We start from the raw sequence: 27871 nt of genomic DNA on the forward strand, positions 1-27871 counted from the left end.
GGGAGTTGAAGGTCTTCAGTCGAGACTGGAGTTTGGCAGAGCATGGATGAGGGAGGGGAGATGTTTCAAAGTAGTGAACATGAGCAGGCCACAATATGCCATTAGTGAAAGTTCATCCTACTCCTAATTCTGAGCAGTAACATTAACAAGGCTGCTGTTTAGCAAAGAATAACTGAACAATCTTTTTCAAAGTAGTTACTTTACAAATGTGCAACACAGATCTTACAAATGTTTTGTACAGTAGTCACTGGTAACTTTTAATAAAATCTAATTGTATAAGACAACCATGCCCAAATGTTCTTTACTCAGTAGAGTTTCATATATCTGATCTCAGTGAATCTGATGCAGGAAAGATGACAAATCTCTTAAGATCTGAACTTGATGCTTAAATTTTTGTGCATCGCATTTTTCTCTATGGCTAACTTACAGGTAGTTTCTGGAGTCTGTAAGAGTTTTTATTACTGGATTAAGAAGGTCTAAATTCTGTCCTTGAGGGTTGGTGTTGGAATGTTTGTGTTTAACGTCCTGCAGTTCAACCCCAAGGTATGTGACCTCTTTAAATAATATTAGGAAATGTTGTTTTCAGGACTCTTAAGTTCCATTTTAAGTCATTTTGAATTAAGACTCCTTAAATCACTTTACCTTCTGCAGTGCCACAATAGGCTGGAGAGTGATATTTCCTCTTTAAAGTCCAGGAGAAACCCTTTCTAGTGACGCATTTTGAAGGCCAGAGGAGCGGTTGAAAAACTACCACTGCTTAGGGGATGTTTTTTTTTTTTTTACTAACCGACGAATGAACAATGCAGATAGCTTGCGTTACCACTGCTAGGAGTCTGATTATCCAGGGCTGTACAATGCAACAATACAGCAGAGACCGCCCGCGAGCGAGTCCTTACTGAATGAGAGTAAATGGAGCTCAATGGCTAAAAACGAGAAGTTAAAATAGTTATCGGAGCAGCTCATTGGCTGTTCGCGCTCACTAACGTCATGAACGTTCATGTGGCACCTTCTTAAACTCAAGTTCTAAAGCGCTCAAAAATGTAACGGCAGTGTTAATGTTTTATGCTGTTCTGTGTTTAGAAGATAAATCTATTGTTTCATATTAAAAATGTTTAAGCATTTATGTGATTTTGCTCAAATGCTCCATCTTTAACCAATTCATTTTGGACATGCGCCCTCTAGCGTTCCCCCATTCATTGAGAACATGCTCATGGGCGCCCTCTGGCATCTATGTTTTGATATAACCAGAGCAATAGGAAGTGGCCAGGCTCCCCTTAAATCGTCTCTAGTGTTCTAGTGTTTATGGTAGTTGTAGTCCATCAGGTAATACACAGGGTTAGGATGTAACACAATACAAGAACTGGGAAAACGTATTCAGAATACAGAAATTAAGTCCTTATTCAGTCCTTAAATCTGTATTCAGTCCATATTACATTTTGCAAAGACTATCAGAATACAGTTTTACTTTTCAGTAGAATATGCTTAGAATTACCCACTTAATAAAAAAAATACAAGAAACACCATTAATGCTTGTTTATTAACTATATTATAATCAGCACATGGCATGTAACAAATATGTTAGAATTTTCAAGATTACCTCCTTTAATGTCTTCTTCACAAACACTGAAGTTCCTGCTAAAGCCTGAGTAGACTGATAAATCAATGTGATGAGCCAGTTATTACTCTCAATGTTAATAAACTCTTTTGAGGGATTTCCAAACAAATGATTTCCTCAGTAGTGCACATGATTCCGAGTAATAAGTTTAGCATCAGTGTTGTACTTGCTCACGTGATTGAGGCAGAAGCAGTGAACTGAAGCAGGCGGTGAGAGAGAGGAATTTTTTTTTTTTACAGACGTTCATTTAAATGATAAGCAAAATTTTCAGGACACGTATAACAGAACAATTACATAAAGAAATTTCCCAGCTCAGTGAGAAATGGTGTGAATTAAGTTTTAAAAAAAAATCCCATTTGCTTTACCAAGATGTAATCCAAATGTATTCTGAATACGTTATTATGTATTGTAAAGGACTACATTACACATTCAACAGTTAGCCTTCACTACTTTTTCAAAGTAAAGTAGATTTTGCCCAACCCTGGTACTTTGAACACAAAACAACAAATCCAGATGTTTGTAATCAAAGGGCCTTTCAATGTATAAAATGTCCAAAATGTGTTTAGACAAGGGTGAAGTCATATTTAAAGTCAGCAGCAATGTAAGATTTGCAGTCTGCCTGCTAATTCCTCCTAAACGTGTCTCTGGATTCTGAGGCACCCCCTGCTGTGGCTGCTGCCTTGCTCCAGCTATCTTTACTTTGTTTTTTTAACTGATTAAATAATAATAAAACACATGAAATAACTGAGCCTTACCTTTAGATAACAAACAATTTAATTTCCCATTTTAGCATTACACGTACTTCCAGCCATACTGCTGGTGTGGGTTTTTTCACACTTTTAAGATGCAGAAAAATGCTACTTGTGTGCTTCTACTGCCCCAGAGTGTTGTGGGGAACGTGAGTTACTGTGCACAAATTAATAATCTATTTCACAAAATGAGCTTTCAAGTAATAACCTTTTACATGCTGCATATTTTCTGTAGTTTAAATGACAATTTCTTACACTTCTGATACTTTTTAGAAGCATTTTGTTATTTGTATATCTAAAAAAAGTGTGCTACAACACTTGCAACTTTTATAGCTCTAGCGCGAAATGTTCATTTCTATTGGTCCAACAGTAACATCATAATACATTTTTTACCCACTGTAAACAGTAGCTGTCGGGATCATCATGATGAAAAATTATCAATTGGAAAAAAAAATGGAGAGACGTTTTTCCTTGAACAGCCACAATATATAAATTGAATTGAACATGAATTCTGTCTATCTGATGTATGATGCAACACTCCACTACAAAATGTTGCATAACATGACAGATAACACACCAAATGCTTGTTGTAGGCAAGAATACCCCTTTACATGTGAAGCAATGCTATAGCTTTGGGCACTTTAGTCAGAGAAGAAGAGAAAAAAAATTATTATCCTGGTTATTTACTGATGTTGTATGTAATTGTGTAATGCAAAGTTGCACTTAACCCAGCCCACCAGCTGCTATGACGTGTACAGCTAATATTATCCCTCACATGATTATCTATTTTGAAGGTGAAACCAGTCTGAACTTGATGTTGACAAACAAGACACTCTGCAGACACCACACCAGACAAGCTGATTTTTAAATATAAAAATAGTTTATGAACCATGCAGGCTGGATACATACCATGACACTCATTAAAACCCCTAATCAATACTAAAACATCCCCCTATAAGAAACAGACAAACAAAAAAATATATATATATTGTACACTGTATTCTAGTTTGTGGTCTTACATCAGTTATGTACATGTGGTTTTCCCGGAACCAAAATAAATATTTTATAGGATGTCAACGCATACGTATTTTATGATAATGATAAATAATATGTAACTCACTAGGTAAAAAAAGCAGTAAGGGCATGGGTGTTGAATTGGAATCTTTACGGTCTAATTTGGCAGATACTTCACTACTACAGCAATCTCAGGGGTGTCCTGATGGAAAGATCACTTCCCCCCCAGGCCCCTGAGTTTGGGCCCTTTTAGAAGCAGAGGACATCCTAACTTGCAAGAAACTATCCATCTTAAAAATCAATCTTTACAAATATATTGCACACTTTTACAATAAACAATAGTCCTTTGATCTGGACACTTACTGAGATACACCATAAGATGTTACATTATGTGCTCCCATCAGTGAAAAATAGTAATTAAAGCACTTTTAGCAAAGCTAAAATGTTCTAACTTAAAATCCTTTCCTTCAGACTTGGCAACCATGTTGTCACTATGCACGACTGAAAGTTATTGCTGTGCAAGTGTTCATTTTGTTGAGATAATCTTGTAAGCACTCGTGTGATGGAAAGCCCTTGATGCTGGTTTGGAAAACCAAAAGTCTGCTAGTCAGTCCTATAGGCAGCCTTGATTGGACATGTGCACTTGGCTGCAGCATCAGTCAACATAATAATACACTATACCCTCTCTATACTGTGCACCTTAAGCAAGTCTCCTTGTCCCTTTTTTGTATAACCCTATCACTTTTTTAATAGATACAGGTGGTTTTACACATTCCACCTTACTGGACCATCCAGTTCTGCTCTGCTCAAATGGTTTTTATGCGTTTATTAAATAAAAAATAAAAAAAGCCTCTCCTGAAAAATAACTTTGGCTCAAGTCCTCAAATAACAGGCTCAATCTCCATGTCCTTTTTCATTTATAGCGCACCATTGACAATACCAATACCTGTTCACCAAACCCTTATCAGGCCATCCACATGCTCCCCTTCGCCAGCCGCCATTAAAAACAGTATGGCTCAAGTGTACTCCGTACACAGTATGTTACCCACAGAAGGAGTGAGGCAGATAGGCAGGGCTCCGCAGATGCTGTCAAGCCCAAATATTAGATCCAGCAACAAAAAATTAGGTTAAAAACTTAAAATCAAATGTTTCGTTTGGACCAGGCACTGTAGTTACTGAGGCACGTGAACTTGTCTCTATGAGGCTCAACCCTCCCCCACCCTCCAAAGGCCCCCTCCTTCCCAGAATCCCCAGAATACCCTCCTGCCCTGCCGGCCCCAGAGTGCAGAGAGGCTACGTGTGGTGGACCTCGTGGAACATCAGCTCACGTGGTATCTGTGTCTCAGGGCCGTACAGTTTGCAGGCCCGTCGTTCGAAAGCAGATACCATCTGCTTGACCACCTCATCGAAGAACACAGTGGCCAACTGAGAATGCAAGAGGGAGCGGAACTCAAAGGAAATCTGTATCAGAGAAAAGGAAAGAGAGGGGCAGGAAAGCAATGAGGATGAAGGAATTAAATGTATGTCAATACATCTTTGAATTAGGGATGCAGTTCTCAGTTCTCCAGATAGCTTAGGCCAAAAGTCAGATTTGGTTCTCAAACTAGTACTCAGGCTCCCCAGATGGTCTTCATTTTTGTTCAATCCCAACTCTCAACACATACAGAAAGAGCAAAAATGTGAAATGCTTAGGGAGGCCTGAGGTCTGGTTTGAGAATCACTGCAACAGGAGAGGAGCTGAGGGACATTTCTGTTGGACAATCTTTACTATTTTTCAAGAAAAACATAATGAAAGTCTCCTATTCCTCATCCATAGGTACTTACATACACTATATGTATTGGGACACGCCTCTTACTCATTGAATTCAAGTGTTTCATTCAGTCCCATTGCCACAGCTGTAGAAAAATAAAGCACCCAGCTATGCAGTCTGCCTTTACAAACATTTGTGAAAGAATGGCTTGTACTAAAGAACTTGTTGAATTTGAGTGTGGTACTGTAATAGGATGCCACCATTGCAACAAACGTGGAAACATATTCTGTGGATTGACAGATCAGACTACTCCATCTGGCAGTCTGATGGACCAGTCTGGGTTTGGCAAATGCCAGGAGAACGTGATCTGCCTGACTGCATTGTGCCAACTGTAAAGTTTGGTGGAGGAGAGATAATGCTATGGGGCGTTTTTCAGGGGCTGGCCTAGGGAAATCTTAATGCTTCAGCATAGCAAGACACTTTGGACAACTGTATGCTTCCAACTTTGTGAGAACAGTTTGGGGAAGGCCCTTTTCTGTTCCGGCATGTCTGAGCCCCAGTGCACAAAGCAAGGTCCATAAAGACATGCTTGGGTGAGTTTGGAGTGGAAAAACTGGTCCACACAAAGCCCTGACCCCATCGACTACCCCTTTTCTAGATGAATGGGCAAAAATTCTAACAGACACACTCCAAAACTTTTTAGAAAGCCTTCCCAGAGGAGTGGAAGCTGATATAGCTGCAAAGGGGGGACAAACTCCATATTAATGCCTATGTATTTAGAAAGGGATGTCATAAAAGCTCCTGTAAGTGTAAGATGTGGTTGTCCCAATAGTCCATATATTGTATATAAAGCTATATATTTTTGATCATTTAAGGCCAGTTTGACAAATAATGCCAAATGTGGTAGTGTGGTTAGATATAAACATCATGCTGATTGCATGGACACAACCTGTAAGTAAAAGCCCCATTATTTTTCATACTTTTAATTATACATGCAAACCCTTTTAAGTTTCTAAGATGGTACAAGACTTTACTCGGTGTAATTACACACACTATAAACGTAAGAGTCTATGTTACTTACAGCAAAGTCCAGGGTGCATGTGCGAGGGTAGCCAGGAAGGCCAGGACTGAAACGCCAGACTGTCTCCAGGTGATTGAAAAGTTTACCATCTGAGCATGAAGCCTTCAGAACAAAACAGGAGTATTGTCAAAGATATGGAGCTGCAAGGGTGACTTGTACCATATTTTTGTCGTGACAACCCTGTGCACTTAAATGCCTCACCTTGACCAAATGAGGGCGCACTGTAGTAACAAGGGATGTGTAGTTCTCCACCACAGGAGGAAAGCCCACAGTTAGCTTGGCCTTACAGAAGCCAGACCTCCGGAAGATCACATCTGAGCGTTTGCACCAGGGCACAAACTGAAGATAGTCCTCTACCTTTGCCACCACTTCATACATCTCCTGCATGGAATACCTAAAGACAGAGAGAGGGAGAGCAGTATGAATGATTGCCACAATGGGACACAAGTGGGACAAATATTACAAACTTGCATAACTAAAAATGGAAACCATGTGAGAAATGTCAGAGTTGGCATGTCAGGAAATAGAAACTATCAATGGAAAAAAGGGATCATGAGGTTGAGAGCACAACCCCTCACCTCAGAACCTGAAAAGGCTGTAAAAGAGTTACGTAAAGCTCAGACACTGTCTGCCAACAATCTGGCACACATTGGTGTGTATTAATGTCTCGTATGAACTAGGTCACTGACTGACAATACAGGGAATACCGTATGACTAAGAATCACTGAACTACAAGAACTTTAAAAGAAGCCTTCAGCATTATTTCTTCATAGTAGTCATTAAGCAAATTATGCATACAACTGTTTTCACAATATTAAACAGCAATAGCAGTGCAAGTTCAGTTGAGTGAAGGTTACAGAAACTGCCCTGGTGCCAAGTTGGCACTTTTAAAAGCTGCTTTAAAATATCATTTTACTGCCATTTCCTCAACATGCATTAAGCAAGAAGATCTGAAGCTTCACAGTAATAGCTCAAGTTCCCAGCTGTTTGTGTGTAAACTATGGTGCCAAAGAAATGTGTAATGTGACACTTGGAAATGGGATATAGATTCCAGCGTGCACACATTTTGGTCTTGAGCTTCAACGAAAGCTCACTGATGCAATGAAATTGTGGGTAAGTCCTTTTGAACTGAGACCCAAGTTGGCAACCCCTAACTTAGCAAAATAACTGCTGAAACATAGAAGGCCATCTGCACATAAGTATTTCCTGCCCTGTTCTATTACCTATAATACAGTAGCACATAAACTAATTATTGACTTGGATAAAAATAGAAATCTCTCATGCAATAGCTGCCACACAGGCTGCACCTTACCCGATGATGCGCCTCTCAGAATATTCTTTCCTCTTATTGAAGGACTCTGAGAGGTTGAAGAAGCTTCTGGCTGGAGAGATTGCAGCACGGCCAGACACGGTCCTTAGTAGAGGTGGCATCCGGGTCATCAGAATGCCACATGACGACAAATATCTATTGACAATGAGCAGAGGGAACGATCAGTTAGCAGACAGCCACCTAGAAGGAAAATTATTACTTTAAAGATGAAACTGTATAGAAGGTATCCAGTCTAAGCCGCATGTCTAAAAGCTAGTGATTTATGTCTCTAAGAATTTTATACCACATGCAATAAAGTCAAGTTAGAATTAATCTAATCTAAATGTTTAGCTAGCAGCATTAACATGCTCATTTTGCTTATACAAAAACCTGAAAAAAACTGGCTTATCTGTCACCTGATATGATTCTCTAAAGGAACAGTCAACATAATAAAAGCTAGGGATGCAAAAACTAATAATAAACTCCACATCAATGCCTATGGTTCCTGAATGAGTGAGGAATATTCAACAACCGTATATATGAAGGTGACACTCAAGTGTCCACATACTACATACAGTACTACATACTGCCGTGTAGTCTGCTGTGCTTTTTTTCTTTAATCCTCTATCTGCTAAGGCTATAGGCCTACATAACAAAAAACCTTATAAACAAAGCTTTAAGTACTGATCAAGGATGCCAATTTATAAGAAAAATTAATGCTTGGTTGGTTTATTGAACATTTAAAATATAAATCAAAACAATTCATATTGATTAAAATTTTTTTTAACATATCTACTGCCAACATGTTATGAATCCCCATGAAAAACACAAGTCTTCTGTTAACATGGACTACGCCACTGAGCATTTTCATGTTACATTTTTAAATTTTTAGGTAAATCGCTCATTACCAGTTTGCTCCTGTTCACACAGCTGTGGACATGAGATCAGAACAAAGAGCAGGGTTGAATCCAAAGCCACATACTATTATACTAAACATGCTAAACTAATATATGGACTTCTAATGGCGGTGTACTAGTTTTAACACACTATTTAGTGTGATAGTATGTGGATTTGGCTGCAGGCTTTCATCCCAACAAAACTGGAGCACACCTGATTCCACTTGTTTAAATCAGTCAGTCTCAGTCTTCAAACAACTGATCATGTATGCTCCTGCTTTGTTGGAAGTAGCCAAACATCCAGTCACACAGGGGTGCTATGACACACAAATCTGACAAAACAATGGCCCTTATTCATTAAAGCTGCATAAAAACAATGCAGATTTGACCACCTTTAACGACATATGAACTACTCTGCATCTGATTCATGAAACTTTTGTACGATGTGTAAACAAGCTTTGAGTGCAAATTATTCAGTTTCAGTGCATGAAATCAAGCGACAGCCTACTAGTTCCTCATTTACATACCATTTACACGAAGCACACCCTAATTCATTCAGATGTTTCGGTAGGGAGCCAATAAAATGGCAACATTCAGTCAGTGGCTCATGAGGTTTAGCAGTGGGCCCCGAGTTTCTGAACAAACTTTATAGCATTAAAATGATGACGACTGGAACATATAAAATGTGAAATAAACAAAATATTTTAATTTGGTTTTAATATTTTTATTTTATTTTAATAATAGACATTAGCATGACGTGATTATTTTCCTAAAATACATATTTAATCTGTATTACTGCTGTGTATGAGATGCTCCTGCACTGGCTGTGTTTTGTATTGTATATTTTTGGGCTGTGTCAGTATAAAACAAAAGCACAGTAATATATTTAAATGGAACATTGAATAATTGCAGCATTTATTTATAAACAGTGTGCATTTAAATATGCACATCCACTTTGTACTAGATTGCCACATGGCCAAATTATTAGTATAACTGTTATTTTATTTTATTTTTATTCTTATGATTGGTATTAGATGGTACTGATAATAGTTTTGGTTGTTTAAGCGCAAATCAAGCATTTTTTGACAAGTTGTTAAAGTATTATGCTCAAATTTACACACTCCAGACGTGAGTTTGATCGATTAGATTTGACTGCACACAACTGTGATAACAGCTATTATGTATTGTTGTTTTTGCACCATGACAGTCAAGGTCCAACTGTCAAAAGACACTAAAACGTAAAAAGTAATTTTCTAAGAAGACAATTTTTCATACACAAAGTGTAAATCACTCTGGTTGTAGCACAGGGGAGGTTTTTTCCCCTTTCATGGTTGACTGACAGGAATATCACAAAGCAGAAACCATTCCAAAATATGTCAGTAAGGATGACTTGTCATTTTCATAGTGTAAAACCTGTTCATCTAGCTGCCCTGAGAAGAATAAAAAAAATGAATACTGATGTATTTTAACTGATGTATTTTAACAACCACACCAGTGACTGAAACACTGCACTTATTCCTATACTATAATGTGTGATATAGATGGCTCCAAATGCTTAAAAGGGCCAAAGACCCATTCACAGTGAGCTGTGCTGCTCATTTCCAGTGTTAAGCAATATAATTAGGTTTAGGTTTAAAGACCTGCACTATATATGCCAAATATACCTCTACAACATACAAATGACCAGCAGATAGTTACACTTGAAACAGAAGGTGTTAAAAGATATCAGTCAGGCATCATCACATCAATATACGATGTGTATTGACACCAAGGGGTGCGAACACCAAATTGTCTAAACAATTCTAGCAAACTGAAAGAACCTATCTGGTTGCACATGACCCCATGTCACACAGGCTAATGGTATCAGGAATGTTTATTTATGTGGTACAAACAGCCAGCTCGAAAGTGCATGCTGGGACATTACATATTTTTCTGAGCAAATGTGATGGCCCCTTCATAAATTAGCTGTGTGGTAATTTACAGAGGTGCAAAAATAATCAAGTCTACTAAGCTTTAATTCTTTACTGATATATTTCAAGTAACGCATATTTACAGAGCTGGTTTCAACAACTATTTGCCAGTTATACAAAAGAATAAGACACGTACTCAGTATTATTGTAACCAGAAGCAGCAGAGTAATTCTGATTGGTGACAACTGAACTCTGTAGGTAATGACGCAGAGAGTGTACATTTCAAACTGTTTCAAAACATTTGCCTCGAGTACAAAAGTACGTTGGAGACGGCCTTGCTTATTTCGACCACTGCCAATTTTGACCTCTGGCAGACATTAACGTTACAACTTAAACAACTGTGAACCCTTGTGACAACAATGATAATATTGCATAAACCTGGAGGAAGGGTGACCCTGACAGCCAAGTATGACGAAGGAGTCACTACCAGAGACTGTAGTATGGCTTTGGCCAGTAGCCCAGTTCCCCGTACAGGTCTTACACCCAGCAATAGTTTTCCATGGGTACACTATGTCCCTGTAGCTGGGTCAGGAAGGGCAGCAGATCTCACACACAGACTCTGCTCTCGGGTATCACTGGAGTTTACGTCACAGTTGGGTATATTACGTCACAAGTTTCAGTTTCACCGTGAGCCTTAGATGCCATCAAGAACGAGCGCACAAATAGCGCAAACACCACAGACTTCACGACTAAACAGTCAAAGTCAGACAGACAGCAACTGGGAGAAGGGTTAAAGTCAAAGTCTTTAAAACAATGCCACACTGCACACAATCTATACTGACCTACTCAAGCAGATAAATAAGCAGATATGTAGATAGATAGGTAGGTAGACAGATAGATAGATACATAGATAGATAGATAGATAGATAAAACTTCAGCGTTGGAATAGCTACCCAGCTGGCAGGATAATGTTAGTTAGCTAACGCTACGTTGGTCAACACCAGATGTTTGCACAGAACAGCCAAGGGACAAACTGCTTCAAACAACCTTTATTTTCCATGCCACTGACAAACCAAAGAACAAATATTTGTCTAACATGTAATTTAACACTGACCCCCGGAGCTATCTTTTACATGGTGACCTGTTAGGTAACATAGATCTGACACCGGTCTGCAGTAGATTAACAGCTGGTCGATTACCAGCGTTAGCCATCGTTAGCTAACAGTTAGCTTCAGAATCAGCACTAAGGGAAAGCAGGTTAAAGACTTACTTGGAAGCTTATTGTGTAACGTTAATTAGCTCGTTATCCAGTTTACGAAACAGAGCACCAAGTCAGCAAAGTCACCCTGCTAACTTTAGCTGGCTATCTGCCATCTGTAACTATGCGCTAAAATATCACAGCTCCATAGCGAAACTAAGTTAACCTAGCTAACATAGCCTGAAGCTGTTGTACTTGACGAGTTACAGCCGCCCAGTACTAGCTACGACGAAGAGCAGGAACTAATAGTTTAGGACCGATGAACTTTTATTTTACCTCACTCCATTCTTTCCCGGTGTTTCTCGAGCTGCTGTGGACGGTAACTGCTTAATACATTCTGCTACCGCTCTCCGCAAACACCGGGACCCTCTCGCCATCTTCACTTCACTCCTTTTTCACCTTCCCCGTCTCTAACTACTTGACCAGTCCCGAAGCCCCGCCCTCTCGGTATGCGCCCCTACGATTCAGATGACGCTATTGGACAATAGCCGTTCTGTGTTTGTTGTTCATTGGTCGAAATGCCTGTCAGTCACCGTGGTTCCTGACGTAGGTTCATTATCGTGTGGAACAGTTGCGTGCGCAGAAGTGTCACGGGATGCGGGATTGAGTTGCCCAGACTGGGCGAGCCTCACAGTGCATAGCTAGAAAAGGTTAAAGCTAAATTTGTTCAGGGCACATTGTAAAAAAGCTCTTATAATTTTAAATAATAAAGAACAAAAATGTTTGAAAACGTACACGAAGAGAACTTGCAATGTAATACATCTACTGTTGTGATTAAAATCCCATGTATTTGAAATCATTTTCAGACTTTGCTCATTCGGACTGACAGACCGCTTCTATACCGTAATGTACTTGAGGTTTTGCCCATAATTGTTGAGTATCTTTAAAACCACAGGAGGATTTTATTTTTATTGTAACTTTAGTAATGAAATCTTCCAGTTTTAGTGCAGTACTCTGTCCTGTTAGATTTCGGAGGACACCCGGCGACTACCGGACAAAACATCATCACCCCTGCAAACACAGTTACGTTGTGACAACCTACTGTTTTGGTGCCCACAGCGTTGTAATTCCTCAGAAAGTTGTGACAACGTTATCTGACAACTTTGTCAGTTGTCAGTTTGTAGTCACAACCTCCTAGAGTCCTCATACGTTGTGAAAGGAACTCCATGGAGTTTTGCTAAGTCGCTAACAGGTGGTCACCTATCTAAGAACTGCAGGTCCAGAATCACCCTTTCCCCAGCTTTTTATTTATTAATTTGGAAGAATGAAGTATTTGTATGCTGGTCAGTGGTCACAAAAATGTTACACATCTGAAGGGGAATTCAATAGATTTTCGCATAATTAAATCATTACATTAAGATGTAAACAAAGTCATGCAGAGTGGTTCGACGTGAAAAGGTTCATTGTAGAGGTTTTTTCCACAGTAGTGTTGATAGGAACCAGACGTCTGAAGTGTTTCATGCCTCTACTGCGTCTCAGAAAGTTATTTATTTTAATGAAAGTAATTCATTTTAATAGTTACGAATATTTCCTGATGCCTGAGACATTATTTTAAGATAATTTTGAGATCAGGTTTGGCCTAAACGTATTTTTAAAAAATCAGTTCATGGTGTGTATATGCAGGACACTGGGAATATACCCAAAGAATTTTTTTAAGATTTGAACATTATCAACATTACATATGAAAACTGACGAATGACAGATGTAGGATCACTGATTGTTTTGAATAATAAATAAAATGTCTGTATTTGCGTTGTTGACATCGCGAGACCCTGGTTCCTATCACCAACTCTGCAAAGAAAAAGAGTAAAAAGGTTTCTGTAAAATAAATCATTTCATATCAAACCACTAGGAATGATTTTGTTTACATCTGAACTGAATGACTTTGTTCACAACTTTGACAAATCGCTGGCGTTTCCCTTTAACACGACATAACTGCTTTTTTAGTTACAGTAGGAGTATGTTCTTTGTTTTCTGGAATAACAATACAGCTTAAGTAGGGGAGGTTGTCCTTCCCCTTTTTAAATTATAAAATTAAATTTACATTGCGGTCCCGGCGGCACTCTGAAAGTGAAATTATACTCATTTTTGCCCTCCATGTACTATTTTTTGTGTTTACCAATTGTCTACGCCCAGTCGTACACTGCGCATGCGCTGCTGCGGTAAGTCTGCGCAGTGAGGCCTTCCGGGACTGTCCACACAGACGTAGAGATGGCGAAGATCGCCAAAACACATGAAGGTAAGCACATTTTTTTTAAAAAAAAAAACCAAATGTTCATTGCAGCTGAGTTTATCTAGTGCCTATACGCATTCCCTAGCAGGTCGCCTTTTGGATTTGGTTAGTTACTGCAAACAGCGTGAAGCTAAATGGCTGTTATGTAAAGAAGGCGCTGAAGAGAACATGGCGCCTGATCGCTATATTAAAGCTCACTGCGCTTTGTGAAAAGGCTTCAGCCTTATTACACATTTCAAATACACTGAATCCGCCATCTCAGAAAAAAAATGTTAACTGTAAATGTTGTTTTGTATTGGTTTGCAAATTTCCACGCGAACTGCAGCGCTGTCTCCGGCCTGCTAATGTTAGCTCCGGCCAAAGAGTCCTCAAAATGGCGTTAGTGTACACGCAGACGGCACGCTCTGCTGGCTGGTTGCACCGCAACAAAATAGCGTTTCAGTTGTGCTTTTGAATATCTATTTTTGTGTGTTCACTTTGCTCCACACCACACAAAATAGCTTGCCACACAATTCGCAACATTGCAGCCAGCTAACATAGCTATTTAACTAGTCTGTTGTCATAGCTAGCTAAGTTAGCTAGCTAGCTAATGCTAACAAAACAAGAACGGCGCGTGTGTGTGTGTGTGTGTGTGTGTATATAGGTTATGTATGTGAAATTAGACTATTTAAATGTCTAGCTCGGAAAATCTGAACCTGTGTTCAGACGAAGTATCACAACTACAGATAGGATACATATCCGCTATAGGAAATGCCACAAGCATTAAAGGGGAATTACATTATTTTTTTTCGAAATTTCACCGGAAAACTGTCATTGCGATGTAATCCAGGTGTTTTGATATCTAATGGCCTGCCTTCTTATTTGTGTCATTTTAAGAGTAGTAAAATTTAGTAGTAAATCCAATATAATACATTTTCTTTGAGTTAAATTTTGCATCACAATGCTCTGCATGATTGATTTTGTTCATATCTTAACAGTTTTTCAGGCGGAAGTTTTGAAAAATCAGTGGAACTATAGGCAGGTTATTTGGATAAATTGATTTAGGCTATCAGAAGGTAAAAAGTAACATTGAGAAACCTTAAACTGAGTCTGTATGATACACTTAAGTAAGGCTGGATTAACATTAAAATACAAAAGGTTAGAAAAATACTATAGTGTAGTTACTATACTAATGGTCCGTGCATGTGCAGTAGGACCGTTTGATGGGTAAGACAGACTGTTAAGATCCTTGTTGTTGTGTTTTAAACTCACTGTGTTTTCATTTCTTCTGTTTTTAGACATTGAGGCGCAGATCCTGGAAATCCAGGGAATGAAGACAGCCCTGCGGGAGGAGGGAGAGCAGGGTGTCGGCCTTGATTCCACTGGATACTACGACCAGGAGATTTATGGAGGCAGTGATAGCCGATTTGCTGGATATGTCACCTCAATTGCTGCCAATGAACAGGAGGATGTAAGTTTTATTGGTCGTTCTATTGACTTATTTCCATGGTGTAATCTGTTGTAATCACTGTTAAGCACTGTCAGGCTTAACCAGTCTCTCTCTCTCTCTCTCTCTCTCTCTCTCTCTCTCTCTCTCTCTCTCTCTCTCTCTCTCTTTCTTTCTGTAGGATGATGAAGATGACTCGTCCACAAGTTTGCTCGGGCAGAAGAAACCAGGGTACCATGCTCCGGTGGCAATACTCAATGCCATTCCTCAGTCTGATGAGCAGGTAAATTGATGCAATTATCTGTTATACGCATGGTTCACAGAATCTCTAACCTCTGTTATTGTGCTTTGTTGCAAAGTGACACTATGTCTGTGCTACAGTGTGTATATAGACATTTTCTCCTCTTTTGCAGTATGATCCTTTTGCTGAGCACAAACCGCAGAAGATTTCAGACCGTGAAGATGAGTACAAGAAACGCAGACAAAAGATGATCATCTCCCCTGAGCGTCACGACCCTTTTGCAGATGGTAAATGGCACACAGTCATTCCCGTTCATAGTCCCGTCCTTGTCTATGCTGATCAGTGCAGAGTGTGTGTATATATGTTATTCTGGTCAAAATCAACTGCTTTTTTGTGGTTAACCCTTCAAACACTACCCAACAACTTGCTCCCCAGACTTGAACTTTCCCTTGTATCTCTGTCTTGTTTAGCTGAACATTTTCAAGGGTTACAAACAGATGTCACAAGCCTGATTGGTTCTAAGTTCTAATTTCAGAGAATGTTTAAGATCTACTAGATAAGAGATGCTGTCTGTTTATGGGAACTGTTAGTTGGGTGGTGTTAAAGTGATTATACCCAACAAGACGTGGGTTGCAGGTAGGTGTGTGTTTGTGTTTCGAAGGGTTAATAAATCAGTGTTTCTGGGATAAAACAAATATAAGCCAGGAAGACAATACATTAGAGCTCTAAAGTAACTGTACACCACAGAAGACTTTGTTGTTTAAATTTTTGTAGAATTATTTCTAACTAAAAGATATGCATTATTTAGAGCATAGCTGTAGTGTTTGCTCTCAGTTAGCGTGTCATGCATATAGGAAAGCTTAAATGCTCTGCTGAAGACACGCTTCAGAAATGCTACTGCTCATATTTCTGGGAAGCAGTTCAGTGCTGTGGCAGTAGTGTTGAATAATGTCTCTTTTTGCAATTTGCACAGTTGCTAGAGTTGAGCAAATCGCTGAGTGTTTCTACCAGGCTCCCAGCCTGGATCAGTATTAGAATTGTTCACTCAAGTACATATTCAGTATTCAATCACTTCTTTGAATGGTTAAGTCCTCTCGCAGAGTGGATTCCAGTTTAGTATAGTAGCAAAGCTTTAAGTTGATTTATTAATTTTGCCCTTCCACACTGTTAATGGATGAGGTGGACTTTAATAGAATCTCCAATGGTTTAAAGCACAGTTCTAATACATGAACCAATGTTGAAAGTGTATGAGATTAACTCGTGCACTATTGCAGAACTGTTTACATGCAGAAGGCAACTTGTTTTATTCATTTCAAACCTGCATCACAGAGATTTATGTAGGGATTAGATTCAGCAGGGCTAAATTAGTTTGCATGTAGTTAATCCCAGACAGGGACATCCTCTATATAAGTGTTGTGTAAAATATATTTCTATTTTATCTTAAAATAGAGATATATCTTAAAGAATCTGTGTACAAAGATTCCACGGGCCCATACTAACTGTCCTTAATTTCTCTCCTACAGCAGTACTGCTATGCCAGTCCTGTCTGCACTCTCTTAAGGGTGCAGCACCTCATCCTGTGTAGGTTATGGTGAACAAAAAGAAGCGAGTTTACCAGATTTAGGGATATTTAATTTTGGGGAGGGGGCAGCACCATGATCTCAGCAACTCTTGTACCCTAAGTTCTAATATAAAAGCCATACGAACTTCCTCTCAGCCTCATCCCTCCACCTATTTTTTTTTTTCCATTTTTGATTTGTTTTGCTCAGTTCATCCGTAGTTTTTTAGAGTTTGGTTAACTAAGTTTTCTTGAAGTTCAAGCTGTCCAAATTTTCCTGCACTGAAGTGCTTCATTACATATTAATATTGGATTATTCCCACAAGGGTACAGTGTCACAGCGTCTTTGTCTGCGACACATCGATCTAGACTTTCACATCATAAATAATATACTGTAATCCTGAGTAAATCTGAATATATACTGTGAGGTTTTATTTTTGAGTGACGTGAGAATCACAGGTGGTATGCTGTTGTGTGTGAGTTCAAACCCTTTTCCAAAGTGTTACTAATGGTAAAGAGAAATTTTCTAGGCTTCTTTTCTGCCGGTTGAAGTCTGACTGCAGAAGGACCCTTGGCACTGAAAGTGTACGTATTCTGGAGAGCACAGCCCAGGACCCTGCAACAAATGATGGCTATATCCTCTCCTTATCTGTTAAAAGAATCAGAAACCTCTATGTACCTGCCTGTTCTTAATCTATGAATGTTAGGAGTGTCTAGTATTAGGTTGTTTTTGTGATGCATCCTGTTATGTGAGAGGACATTTTAAGTAAAAGCTTTGTTAAGCCAAGATCTGTGGAGTAGAGTGAGGGCCAGTTGAATGTAGTATTTGCTGTGAGTGACAGGGCTGGTTGTAGCTCTCACCAGGCTAACCGCTTCGCATCTTGTTGGTGCTCTTTCGCGCAGGGGGCAAAACACCAGATCCCAAGATGCAGGTCAGGACGTATATGGACGTGATGAAGGAGCAGCAACTAGGCAAAGAAGAGGTACAAAATATTTTCTTACACTGTTTCAGGTTGGAGTCACAAGCCTAAATGTCTTTTTATAAGTGCTTGGTGTTTCTCAACTCTTTGTATTTCATGTATACAGAGAGAAATCAGGCTGCAGATGGCAGAAAAGGCAAAATCAGGGGACCTGAAAGCAGTTAATGGCTCTGCTGCGTCTCAAGCTGCCGCTACAAAGCGCAAGCGTCGTTGGGACCAGACTGCTGACCAAACTCCAAGTGCTACACCAAAAAAGGTGTCCAGCTGGGATCAAGCAGATGCTTCTGCAGAAGTAAGAATACCTTAGAATTTTGGCTTAAGATGGCAGAGATGATCAGCTATGTTCTCCATTCCCTCTTTCTTTGTCACAGTACTACTACTTTTGATTTGTAACAGGACTGCAACTGTCATAGTCTATTATTTGAGTGTTGTATCAAAAGTTTGATTAAAATAATCTATTAGAATAACATATGGTTTGCTTCAACAAACAGAAGTTATTACTGTTAGTTATTATTATTATTATTATTATTATTATTATTATTGTTATTACTAACACTGTAATTGCATACTTTAACTAAATTGAAATAGCTCAAATGGAAAATGTCAATGTTGAATAATTTATTTTTATAGCAAATTGTAATAAAAGGCTAAACTGGGAATTCTACCCAATCAGGCAACGCTGATCAGGCTGCTGGCTCTGTTCAAACACCAGGCACTATGTTGCCTTCCAAATTGGACATCCTTTGTCTCAGGAGCCCGCAAATGCTTCCCTAGCACGCTGCCTTCTTAGACAGCTGCCTCACGAGTGGACCGCACCATTTATCAGTAAAAGTGTCTTATTTTTCAATTCTTCATTAGACACCAGGACACACGCCTGGGCACACACCTTCCAACAGTCGCTGGGACGAGACGCCTGGTCGACCTAAAGGAAGCGAGACGCCTGGAGCCACTCCAAGCACCCGTATGTGGGACCCTACCCCCAGCCACACGCCCGCTGGAGCTGCCACACCCGGTCGGGGAGACACCCCTGGACATGCCACACCTGGCCATGGAGGGGCCACTTCCAGCGTGCGCAAGAATCGCTGGGATGAGACACCAAAGACAGAGAGAGGTCTGTGCTGTTTTCCGTTCACGTGTCATGTTTTACATGCCTTAAGTAAACACTTTCTGAAAGCAAATATAAACAGCTCCTCTAGGTCTATTGGTGTTGTCAAAAGCCCTGCAGATAAAACACTTTGTTTTGCAAGTGTAAAAACTCTATGGAGTTTAGTAAATATGAATTGTTGTCTATCCCATTTTCAGAAACGCCGGGTCATGGCAGTGGCTGGGCTGAAACTCCTCGAACAGACAGGGGAGATGAGTCTGTAGGGGAAACTCCGACCCCTGGAGCGAGCAAAAGAAAGTCCCGCTGGGACGAGACTCCTGCTAGTCAGATGGGTTCTTCTACTCCTCTGCTCACTCCTGGAAAGACCCCTATTGGCACACCTGCTATGAACATGGCCACACCAACTCCAGGTAGGGCTCTAAAACAATTTATGGTTTTAGAGGGGTTTTTTTGTGTATATGTGCAAATTATTCATGTAATGGCTTAATTTTTTTCAGGTCATCTGATGAGTATGACCCCTGAGCAGCTTCAGGCATGGCGTTGGGAGAGGGAGATTGATGAGCGGAACCGTCCACTGACTGATGAGGAGCTTGATGCTATGTTCCCTGAGGGATACAAGGTACATAACAGTACCATTTATACAACAGGTGTTTTGCCAGTGTAGGCAGGGCTGGTACTTAAGTTCACTAACCGATTGTTACTTTTTTCACCAGGTGTTGCCCCCACCAGCAGGCTATGTGCCTATCCGCACCCCTGCCCGTAAGTTAACTGCCACGCCTACTCCAATTGGCGGCATGACTGGCTTCCATATGCAGACTGAAGACAGATCTATGAAACAGATGAACGATCAACCGTCCGGCAACCTGCCTTTCCTCAAACCAGACGACATCCAGTACTTTGACAAACTTCTGGTGAGTCCCGCTTGGCTATTCACTGTACATTTTCTGCAAGGCAGTGTTCCTGTTGGAGTACTTGCTAAAGAATTACAGGCTCAGTATGTTCAAATTGATACATTGCTTGGGCCGATAACAATAACAAGACTTATAATAACTAGTTCATACTACAATCGGTATTTAAAGTGGAGTGAGCATAAGAGAAGTGAAAAAATTAATTTGTTAAGAAATTAACAAACTAAAAGTGTAAAAATGAACATAACCATGACAAGGCTAAATCAGATGAGATTTTATGTAAAAAAAAATAATATATATATATATATATATATATAAAAAAAAAATAAATAATTCGGTAGATGTCCATAGTTACTAGCAAAGGTAGTTGAATGTAATATTTGGAGTCTAGGCCAAGAAATCACTATTATAGCAGTAGTGTTTCTGTCTGTATGGGGAATCAAACCTCCAGTCTTTTGTCTGTGGTATGGTGGCGTTGTCCATGCTGTCTGTTTGTTAGAGCTACAAAAAATGGAGCTGCCCAGCCAGAGGGATGTGTCTAATAATTGGGTGATAAATTATTGATTGCAACTCCAGAATTAGTCATGTAATAATTAAACTTTCCCAATTGTGTTGGCCGCTGATATCGACCACTCCTAAATATGTTGTGTTCTTCAGGTGGAGGTGGATGAATCTACTCTGAGCCCAGAGGAGCAAAAAGAGCGCAAGATTATGAAGCTGCTCCTGAAGATTAAAAATGGTACCCCTCCAATGAGGAAGGTATAATGCCTTACTTTTGCCTAATTGTATTCCTCTGCCTATGAACTCCACTGATCATGAGCATTTCTAACTGTCTGTTCTGTTCTGTCAGGCCGCCCTCAGACAGATCACAGACAAAGCCAGGGAATTTGGTGCTGGACCCCTCTTCAATCAGATTCTGCCTCTGCTCATGTCTCCGACACTAGAGGATCAAGAGCGCCATCTGTTGGTGAAAGTTATTGACCGCATCCTATACAAGCTGGATGACTTGGTTCGTCCGTATGTCCACAAGGTACAAGCGTCTGTTGACAAATACTAACTGCACACAGCCTAACACATGTATCAGCAATATCAGTCTAATGCTTAACTGTATTATTTCTGACAGATCCTTGTGGTGATTGAGCCCTTGCTGATTGATGAGGATTACTATGCTAGAGTGGAGGGCAGAGAGATCATCTCCAATTTGGCAAAGGTCAGGGACAACCCAGTGCTTCACATTCTGATGGATGTGTCATTAGTAGTCATAAATGTTTCCTTCTCCGTTTGCTGCTCCGTTCACAGAATCATTATTTGTTTACACAGGCTGCTGGTCTGGCCACTATGATCTCCACAATGAGACCTGATATTGACAACATGGACGAGTATGTGAGAAACACAACTGCTCGTGCCTTTGCCGTTGTTGCGTCTGCCTTGGGCATTCCATCCCTTCTGCCTTTCCTCAAGGCTGTGTGCAAAAGCAAGAAGTCCTGGCAGGCTCGACACACAGGCATCAAGATCGTGCAGCAGATTGCCATCCTCATGGGCTGTGCCATCCTGCCCCATCTCCGCAGCTTGGTGGAGATCATTGAACATGGTAAGAATGGAATTTCTGAATATAACCTGAATCTGTGCATAATTATAGAAAGCTGTTTTTTGGTTTTGGCTGATCCACCAGAAATGAATGGGTTTGTTTATTACTACTGACCCTTTTAGTATGAAGCTGGCAGTATTTTCATAATGCCTGTATGTCTCCTTCCAGGTCTTGTGGATGAGCAGCAGAAAGTGCGAACCATCAGTGCTTTGGCTATTGCTGCTCTTGCTGAGGCTGCCACACCCTATGGTATTGAGTCTTTTGACTCCGTGCTGAAGCCCCTTTGGAAGGGTATCCGACAACACAGAGGCAAAGTGAGCATTACTTTTTATTTCCACATGGTGGAAAATGCCATTGTAACAATGTTACTTGCCAGTGTAACATTTTTATATTTCTCTTACTCCCTAATTTCATATCATTGATAAGCTATGAACTACAGGTTAATATGTACTTATTTGCTTTGGTCTTTAGGGTCTGGCTGCCTTCTTAAAAGCTATTGGTTACTTGATTCCACTTATGGATGCTGAGTATGCCAACTACTACACAAGAGAAGTGATGCTTATCCTTATCAGAGAGTTTCAGTCTCCAGATGAAGAAATGAAGAAGATTGTGCTGAAGGTAATAACGGAATGAAGACTGATTTAACTGAATCAGATGTGTTTAGTTTGCCTTCGAACTGACCTCTACAAGAAGATAAATCTCAAAGATTCTTGCATCAACGTGTGTTTTGTGTATGGGTTATATAAGGATAAGCTTTGGAAGGATTCCATTTAACTTTCTCGCATAAAAAGCACCCCTTTTAAACTTTTGTGTACTTTTCCCACTTCATATGAAATCAGGTTGGACGCTTGCATTGGGCCCCAAGTGCAGGAAGTTTCTTGGTTTAGGAAACTAGCCTCACATAGCCTTTTTGTGTGTGTGTGTGTGTGTGTGTATGTGTGTGTGTGTGTATGTATATATATATATATATATATATATATTCATAAATTGTTTTCTTTTTTGTTTCTTGTTTTTTTTTCTCTCCCCTGCTAGTCAGCATTTCTGCTCACATAATTCTATATGAATGACAAACTCATTCTGTTTACACTTGTGAATGTGGTCTGGATCTGTCTGACTAACTTCGAACGTGACTTTCATGCGGTCAGTTGAACATGAACATGATCACTGAAAATGCATGTTAATGCACAATGTTAACAGGCCCTAAGGATAGGGTTATGCTAACCACAGGAAACTGATAGGCCCAGTACTGATCCTAAAAAAACATAAAAACATGTCTGCATTGACCAAAATAACCATGTTGTGGTGTGTTTTTTGTTTTCCCTTCCAATCAGCTTTCTCATTTCTTCTCGTGTTACATTTAACATGGAACAACAGTGCACCAGCCTTACAGATAAAAATAGTAAAGAATCCTCTATAAAGTATCCCTGTGTAACTAAATTCACTCCGTTCTCTTTCAGGTGGTGAAACAGTGCTGTGGCACAGATGGTGTGGAGGCCAACTACATCAAAACTGAGATCCTGCCTCCTTTCTTCAAGCACTTCTGGCAGCACCGTATGGCCTTGGACAGGCGCAACTACAGACAGGTACTGAACATATTGTTTTTAAAAGAGGTTACTTGAGAGTTTTTACTGTAATACTCCAACTATGTATTTCATGTTTGCTTACTTGAATATTTGCTTGTTCAAGTTGGTGGACACTACAGTAGAACTGGCCAACAAAGTTGGGGCCGCAGAAATCATTTCGCGCATCGTGGACGACTTGAAGGATGAAGCTGAGCAGTACAGAAAGATGGTGATGGAGACAATTGAGAAAATCATGGGGAACCTGGGTGCAGCAGACATTGACCACAAACTAGAAGAGCAGCTTATTGATGGTATCTTGTATGCCTTCCAAGAACAGACTACTGAGGTGAGTTACTGGAAAAATGGCTTGATATTTGCAGTGTTGTGCCCTTTGGAAATGGCTGATACCTTTTTTGATTTTATGTTTCAATTAATTAGGACTCTGTGATGCTGAATGGTTTTGGCACAGTGGTGAATGCTCTGGGCAAGCGAGTCAAGCCTTACCTGCCTCAGATTTGCGGTACTGTTCTGTGGCGTCTCAATAATAAATCTGCGAAAGTCCGTCAGCAAGCTGCCGACCTCATCTCGCGCACAGCTGTGGTCATGAAGACTTGTCAAGAGGTGAGGGAAGAACAGTTAAAATAAATGTTATGGTTCCTCAAAATTGAAACGGTCCTGTTTTCTATGTTATCTAATTATGTTGCTCTTTATCTTTTGTTAACAGGAAAAACTGATGGGTCATCTGGGTGTAGTACTGTACGAGTATTTGGGAGAAGAGTATCCCGAAGTGCTTGGAAGCATCCTTGGAGCCCTTAAAGCTATTGTTAACGTGATTGGTATGTAGTTGTTTTCTAGTATAATAATCAGTTCCGGTGAAACATTGCAAGAGAGGCCGTTGGCTTATTTTGAGAAATTAAGCTGCACTTGCTTGAATTTATATTAATAAACTTTCAGCATCTAATGCAATGATTTCTCTTTCTCTTAGGTATGCACAAAATGACACCGCCCATCAAAGATTTGCTTCCTCGATTAACACCAATTCTGAAGAACAGACACGAGAAGGTGCAGGAGAACTGTATTGATCTTGTGGGCAGAATTGCTGACAGGTCAGGGTTAAACCGTGTATAATTTTTTTCTCAGTGACTTTCAGCTGTCGTTTTGAAGGCTGAGACTCATTAAAGCTTCTTTTCTTTTGTAGGGGTGCAGAGTATGTGTCTGCCAGAGAGTGGATGCGAATCTGTTTTGAGCTGCTGGAGTTGCTAAAAGCTCATAAGAAAGCAATTCGGAGAGCCACCGTCAACACCTTTGGTTATATTGCTAAGGCAATCGGGTAAAAACAACTGCCTTTTTATTGCTTTGCATATTTACGCAGTCTTTGTTGGTAAAGCAAGCTAACTATTTTCCTTTTGATTTGTGTAGGCCTCACGATGTGCTTGCTACTCTACTCAACAACTTGAAAGTGCAAGAGCGTCAGAACCGTGTGTGTACAACAGTAGCCATAGCCATCGTGGCAGAGACGTGTTCACCATTCACTGTACTCCCAGCACTGATGAATGAATACCGTGTACCAGAGCTCAACGTTCAGAATGGTGTGCTCAAGTCGCTCTCCTTCTTATTTGAATATATTGGTGAAATGGGAAAGGACTACATCTATGCTGTCACACCATTATTGGAGGATGCTCTGATGGACAGGTGAGCTGAGCAACAAGTAAAGCTTTTCCAGCAAGGTTTGGAGGCTTAGGGTGCGTTTATATTTGAAGTTTGGTTTCCTGGGTTCGGACTAAAGCAGGAAATAATGCATTGTTAATTTTAATTTTAATGATTTATAATGTTCACACTGATATTTGTCCAAAATATTCATACAAAAGTCATATGGACAGAAAATTCCCAACTAATTGGGTAGAGTAAGCCACAATATTCTGTAGTATTAAGCTGTAAGAGACCACGTTACTGTGGGTTTCCCATGTTGTCATGCAGAGTAAAGTCAATGTGAGAACACGTGGCCATGAGTGTTTTAAAACAGAAAAATATAACATAATTGATCGGTGCTCTCATATGCTACATGAATGAATGCACTTCGTCCTAGTTTTAAAACAAACTATCCATTCTATAATCGCTGATTCTGAGCTCATGAAGAGCTTCCACGCATCCACATGTTAAAATAGCATCATGGGTTCATCTGTTGTACATACCAAAGCAAATGTGTAGAGAGGAGACATCAGTTCATTCTGTGTTGTGTATAAACTAGGGCTGGGCAATTAATCAAAAAGTAAGCGAAACTGACATTCAGAACCTCTAACCGGTGTAATCTTGCCCATGTTGGTTCTGTTAATCTTTTCCCCACTCTGTTCATGTACTGTCCCCTTAAAAACTTACTACAGTGCGTATAGTCACGTGACTCCACCACGTCCACTCTGCGACATGGAAGCTAAGGCTATGTTCACAGCAGGTAAAAGTGGCCCAAATCTGATTTTCTCACTTTTTTCTTTTTTTTTTTTTTTCCTGTTCACAATATCTTTTAAATATGAACTGTATGCAATATTAGTCTGAACAGATCAGCTCCTAAACTGACCCTCATGTGCAAAAGAGCAACGCATCAAGTTGCTTCACGTGGCTCATCCGGAGGTAAACAATCCTGACTATGAACAAACACCAGTTGCTCCCAAAGGTTTCAGTTTCATCTTCACCAGCGTCACAGGACTGATCATGAAGCTTCACTGACTGAAAGCTGGGCTCATCACCCAGAATGTGTTCGAGCTCACCGTAAAAAAGGGCACGGTCAGTTCTTTGGTCCATGTTCTCGGATTCTTTAAACTTTACTTTCAGCCTTTTAAGTGTTCTTTGATGCAGCAGCGTTGCTCTCCTACGGCTGCGTTCAGCCATTTCTTTCAAAAGCTCTTCAAACACAGTGGTGTTTTGGATAAGTCTCTTCTAATTTTTGTACAGAAATATCACCCCAAATTTTTATAAGGTCTCAGCAGCGCGAAATTATGAAGAATGTCGTGTTGGATTGACGTAAAAGCCGCGTGAATTCCGACCTGGCTGTTGAGACGATTTGCATTAAGATATGCAGAGCATATCTAAAGTACAAACCTTTTAAGGGAACTATGAGTGCAAAAAAAAACAAACAAAACAAAAAAAAAAATCGTTCATTAATTGTAATCAAGGTAAAACATTTCGCCCAGCACTAGTATAAACATCTTTGGTTTGTTTTTCGATGGTACTGCAACAGAGTTAGTTTGGAAGCAGACTGAGCCAGACCTGATCGGGGATCTCAGTTCGCTTATGTGGTCTGCACCAGAGTTCAGATTGCAGCATTCTCACTTATTCTAGCAAAACACACAGAGCAATAACACCAGGATTTGTTTTAAAATAATCAACACCTGCCAAGTGTGAAGATGCCCTCAAAGTCCACAACTTGTTGTTACTTATTATTATTATTATTATTATTATTATTATACCCCTGTACATGTTTCCGCCCAAACAGGCCTACAAAACCTGTCAGTTAGTTGCAGAGTTTAATTGGCTATGTGTGAATGGGGACCATCAATAAATTGCCCGAGTCTAAGCCCATCCAGGACTGAAGCTGGCCATCCCAGGCTAACGTAGACACTTGGATCACTACAATAACGCAATTATTCTGATTGTACTCCATTTTGATACACTTTGTCATGTCTTCTTCGTTTACAGAGATCTTGTACATAGGCAGACAGCCAGCGCTGTAGTGCAACACATGTCCCTGGGTGTGTATGGATTTGGCTGCGAGGACTCCCTGAACCACTTACTCAACTACGTTTGGCCTAATGTCTTTGAGACGTCGCCGCATGTTATTCAAGCTGTGATGGGAGCCCTTGAGGGCCTTCGCGTTGCTCTTGGACCATGCCGTATGCTGCAGTACTGCTTGCAGGTGAGTGAATTTGAAAATGAAAAGAATAAAACTTGCTTGTTAAAATTGACCTTGAATCAAGGAGCCTAAGATGTTCTGAATATAACTCTTTCCAATGTTTTCCACCTTTAGGGTTTGTTCCATCCGGCGCGTAAAGTACGTGATGTGTACTGGAAGATTTATAATTCCATTTATATTGGCTCCCAGGACGCATTGATTGCACATTATCCCCTTATCTACAATGATGAGAAGAACCCTTACGTCCGCTATGAGCTGGAGTACTTCTTGTGAATACATGTACACCTTTTCATCTACGTTCTCTTTTCCTGTATCTTTCATGTCCCAGCATACATGGTTATTGGGGTTGGTCAGATTATTTTTAGTTCTGTTGGTTTGCAGTCATCTCTACCACACATGCTGTGGTTAAAGTAACTTTTAATTAAAGAACTGAAAGTGGGAAAAACTGCAAAACATGACACTTGTAAGTACTTAGGTATAATTTTTTTAAAAAAATGCATAACCGATAGAAGTGAATTGTAGTGGCAGATTTGCTAAGAAATGTGGCGTCCATAGGAGGAAAGTCTGTACAAACGTAAAGTTGTGATTTCTGTGCTGATCTGTCAGCTGCTTCTTTGATCATCAGTCACTCATCTGTTCTTATTTGGATGTTGCTTACTTTGGCTGAATAAACATTTGTGTATTAAAAGTCGAGTGGTTTGTGGTGGAGAGCTGTGGTTGAATCCGATTGCTTTATCTTGTGAAAGTGAGCAGATATGGATATCAGTATGAAGTTGAATTTGT

The 27871-nt window shown here is 40.0% G+C and overlaps 2 protein-coding genes across 4 annotated transcripts; one reads left to right on the forward strand and one right to left on the reverse strand.

The window, feature by feature from the left end:
- Positions 1-2371: 2371 nt before the first annotated feature.
- Positions 2372-12016, reverse strand: coq10b (coenzyme Q10B). The gene is made up of 5 exons (XM_036577095.1): positions 11860-12016; positions 7523-7675; positions 6412-6604; positions 6211-6312; positions 2372-4839 (listed from the first exon to the last, which is right to left on the reverse strand). Exons 1-5 carry the CDS (start codon positions 11958-11960, stop codon positions 4672-4674), a joined length of 717 nt encoding a protein of 238 aa, XP_036432988.1. The 5' UTR covers positions 11961-12016; the 3' UTR covers positions 2372-4671.
- Positions 12017-13706: 1690 nt separating this feature from the next.
- Positions 13707-27781, forward strand: sf3b1 (splicing factor 3b, subunit 1). 3 transcript variants are annotated; one of them, XM_036576547.1, is made up of 25 exons: positions 13707-13822; positions 15094-15266; positions 15424-15525; positions 15656-15770; positions 17945-18024; positions 18128-18313; positions 18880-19132; positions 19324-19536; positions 19624-19745; positions 19840-20037; positions 20692-20793; positions 20885-21064; positions 21158-21244; positions 21355-21625; positions 21791-21936; positions 22094-22240; positions 23080-23205; positions 23309-23530; positions 23623-23805; positions 23909-24020; positions 24170-24290; positions 24383-24514; positions 24604-24876; positions 26875-27091; positions 27203-27781. In XM_036576547.1, the coding sequence occupies exons 1-25, from the start codon at positions 13795-13797 to the stop codon at positions 27359-27361; spliced, it is 3948 nt and encodes a 1315-aa protein (XP_036432440.1). In that variant the 5' UTR covers positions 13707-13794; the 3' UTR covers positions 27362-27781. The 3 variants fall into 3 exon arrangements, with proteins under 3 accessions (XP_036432440.1, XP_036432612.1, XP_036432526.1); XM_036576633.1 differs by lacking the exons at positions 13707-13822; positions 15094-15266; positions 15424-15525; positions 15656-15770 and adding an exon at positions 16029-17626 and having other exon boundaries at positions 27203-27361; XM_036576719.1 differs by lacking the exons at positions 17945-18024; positions 18128-18313; positions 18880-19132; ... (16 more) ...; positions 26875-27091; positions 27203-27781 and adding an exon at positions 17007-17866.
- Positions 27782-27871: the final 90 nt, after the last annotated feature.

Source organism: Colossoma macropomum, unplaced genomic scaffold (assembly GCF_904425465.1).
Source record: "Colossoma macropomum unplaced genomic scaffold, Colossoma_macropomum, whole genome shotgun sequence".
Lineage (NCBI taxonomy): Eukaryota > Metazoa > Chordata > Actinopteri > Characiformes > Serrasalmidae > Colossoma > Colossoma macropomum.